General features: G+C 43.1%; 1 protein-coding gene across 1 annotated transcript; it reads right to left on the reverse strand.

Annotated features, from left to right (window-relative positions):
• Window positions 1-338: 338 nt before the first annotated feature.
• LOC120105030 lies at window positions 339-1,924 on the reverse strand. Its single transcript, XM_039117075.1, has 5 exons — window positions 1,849-1,924; window positions 1,377-1,690; window positions 1,237-1,291; window positions 764-1,093; window positions 339-466 (listed from the first exon to the last, which is right to left on the reverse strand). Exons 1-5 carry the CDS (start codon window positions 1,922-1,924, stop codon window positions 339-341), a joined length of 903 nt encoding a protein of 300 aa, XP_038973003.1.
• Window positions 1,925-3,609: the final 1,685 nt, after the last annotated feature.

Consider the following 3,609-nt stretch of genomic DNA (forward strand, 5'->3'; position numbering starts at 1 on the left):
AAAATTTGACTTCAGCAAAAATACTCTGTAATCATTTATTTTTTTAAGCAAATTCATGCAAAAACACATACACATGGGCTGCCCTCCCCCAACTAAAACATGACATTGTCCTCATGTATGGAAATAAAAGCATAGAAAACAAAATAGGATAGAGGTCACCTGATTAGCGGAGCACAAATCCATTGTAAAAACAGGAAGCTGGCAAACTTGGAAATTAAACTAAGGAAACCAAACGAAATAAAACAAAACAAGCAAAAACAAAAACTGAAACAAAGACAAAATAAAGAAAAACAAAAAGAAACAAGAAAAAAGAGAAACGTAACTGCATGGGCATAGCATCACTGTTCGTAGACGGGGTCCATGAGAAGAATATCTTCCTCTACTGGAGCCTCTTTCTCGAGGACCGGCTTGAGTCTCTGGTCCTTTTGTGGTAAAGCATCGTAATTTACCAGGGTGTTTATGAAGCCTAGAATCATATAAGTATACTCGTTGATTAGGTGCAAACGTTTTTCTAAGGATATTTCTATCATGAAATGCCTTCATCTTAGCCTTGTAAATTCTAGAATTTTCATAAGCTTCATTTCGCAACTCTTCTAACTCGGTCATCTAGAACTTTCTAAGCTCACCGGCTTCAGGTAAATCAAAGTTAAAGTTCTTAATAGCCCAATAGGCTCTATGTTCTAGCTCTACCGGTAAGTGGCAAGGTTTACCAAAAACAAGCCTATATAAGGTAACATGCCTAGGGGGGTCTTGAAAGCTGTACCGTATGCCCAAAGCACATCAATTAATCGCAATGACCAATCCTTCTGATCGGGGTTAACTGTTTTCTCTAAAATACGCTTAATCTCTCTATTAGCAAGCTCCACCTGCCCACTTGTTTGAGGACGGTAAGCTGTAGAAATCTTCTGCACCACCCCATACTTCCTCATCAATGCTTCAAAAGACCGGTTATAAAAATGTGTACCCCGATCACTAATGATAAGACGTGGTGTACCATAACGAGACAACACATTTTCCTTTAGAAATTTAATTACTGTCTTATTATCATTGTTCCTACAAGTTGCAGCCTCTACCCATTTGGACACATAATCTACTGCAACAATAATATATAGATAACCAAAAGAAGGAGGAAAGGGTCTCATAAAATCTATACCCCAACAATCAAAAATTTCTATCACTAAAATTGGATTCAAAGGCATCATATTACGACAGCTCCTAATTTTTGACATTTCTCACAAGAACGACAGTAAACATTTGTGTCTCGAAACAATGATGGCCAATAAAATCCACACTGCAAAATTTTTGCAGCGGTTTTCTTCATAGAGAAATGGCCTCCACTTAAAAAGATGTGGATCATCCCAATAAAAAGAATGTACCTCTGTTAAGAACTTCTGCTTATCCTGTGCATTCCAGTCTGATGGCATCTCACTTGTTACCAAATAATTGACAATATGTGCAAACCACGACATGGAGGTGATAGAAAATAATTGTTCACCTAGAAAATCATCACCGATCGGTGGTGTATCTGTAGTATCCTCAAATATTAGCCTTGAGAGGTGATCAGCCACCCCATTCTCTAAATCCTTCTTGTCCTTGATGGTTAGATTAAATTTCTGCAAAAGCAAGATCCACCTAATTAATCGCGCCTTAGCATCCTTCTTTGCGAGAAGTTGCTTAAGGGTTGCATGATCTGTAAAAATTATAATAGATGAGCCAATCAAATAAGCACGGAATTTATCTAATGCAAATACTACAGTTCTTTTTCAGTAGTAGAATAATTCATTTGAGCACTATTTAAAGTCCTACTAGCATAATAAATGACAAAGGGCTTTCCCTCTCTCCGTTGACCTAAGACAGCCCCTACTGCATAGTCACTTGCATCATACATAATTTCAAAAGGTAAACTCCAATCTGGTGGCTGCATTATGGGAGCTGAAGTGAGCTTCCCAATGAACGTTTGGAATGCCTCTTGGCGCTCTTGTGTCCACTCAAATGGGGTATCCTTAATTAGAAGGTTACACAATGGTCTAGATATGGCAGAAAAATTCTGGATAAACCTCCTATAGAAACCAGCATGACCAACTAGGTGTCACGGCTCCTCGAATCGGGGCTGGACCGGACGCGGATCAAGGTATAAACCAGATCAGGTCGCTGGACGGGTTCGAGGTCTGACGGTGCTCTCTAGAGATTTGGGCAACTTGGAGACCAAATCTGGGCCCTAGGATCACCTAGGGAAACGTGTGCAAGATGTAGGTGGAATACCCAAGAGCATGGGGCCGTGGGCACGTGCTCCAAGGCGTGTATTGTTGAGAATACATGCTGGTTCATCATTAGGAGGAAAGCTGCTGCAACGAGACTGATTCAGCGTTGTGGGCTTATCTCGAAGCATGGACTGAATCCGGGAAATTGAGATGCATGGAAATGTGTGCCACTGATGGAGGAACGTGGCATAAGTCTCCAGAAGGCAAGGGACACGTTTTAACACATTTTTATAACTGAAAACGTGTATGGTTAGAGGACGTGGCTGTAACGCTGTTTCCACGCGTTTTCACTTTGAGGGGCATTTCGGAAACTCTACATAAGTCCGTTCAAAGTGGAAAAGGTGCCATCTGGAAGCATTTTTTTGTCCTGAATCTAACGAATCTAGTTTCATGGTAATCGGAGTTCGTTTGAGGCATGAACTTGGCGGTTTTATCTGATTGCGCAGAATCCTGCGGGAATGGGGGTTTTCCTATCTTATCTAGAATTCATCCTTATCTTGTGCATGGGAAGTTGAATTCGGGAGGGACTAACTAGAGGTTGTTCCTCTATAAGAGGACCCTCAAAGGGGAGGGATTGGTATCCGGTAGAGCTGGAGAGGCCAAGAGAGCTTATTGTAATCAGTTGAGTGGTTATTCAATAAAGTTCTCTTCCCCTACATTTCTTCTTCTCCTTCGTGGTATTTTCTGGTGTTGTGTTTCGCTGCATTATTGTTGTTAGGCGTGACCTAAGTCATAGAGACTAGGTACCCACGCCAGGAAGGCTGATCGGTTATCTTCGATAGACCGAGCCGCACGTCGTTGGGATTTGCTTTGTAATCCCTTCGTTCGTGTCACTTGGTATCAGAGCCATACCAGAAATGAAGGAGACGACCTCTACGGTAACTTCCAAGGTGGGAATGGCGGACGCATCATCCTCGACCATGGATCCCAATCCAGCCTCAGGAGGAGGCACGGCGATGGGTGGAGCGCATCCAGTTGATGAATCTCTGTATGGGTTACGTATTGCATCTCCGGTTATCTCCGCCGACAATCGATTACGGAGGTGCGAGGCCCAAATAGCTGAGGTTGAAGGACGGATGGAGGACCTTGAGGGTAGGGACGCAACCCTCCGAGGTGAGATCGCCGCTCAGCTGAACCAGATTTCCTTCGATATGGAGCGGCGCTATAAGGAAGTGCTGCGGCGTAACGAGGAGTTGGAGATCATGGTGAAGGCTCTCCAAAATCAGGTGGTTGGCCTTTTAAAGGAGAGTACCACCACAGGCGTATCCTCTTCTCCATTGACAATGGAGGTCGCAAGAGAGGCTACGCGCCCCCTGCACAAGCTTGATGTTCCCAAGCCACAAGAGTT

Source organism: Phoenix dactylifera, unplaced genomic scaffold (assembly GCF_009389715.1).
Source record: "Phoenix dactylifera cultivar Barhee BC4 unplaced genomic scaffold, palm_55x_up_171113_PBpolish2nd_filt_p 000178F, whole genome shotgun sequence".
Lineage (NCBI taxonomy): Eukaryota > Viridiplantae > Streptophyta > Magnoliopsida > Arecales > Arecaceae > Phoenix > Phoenix dactylifera.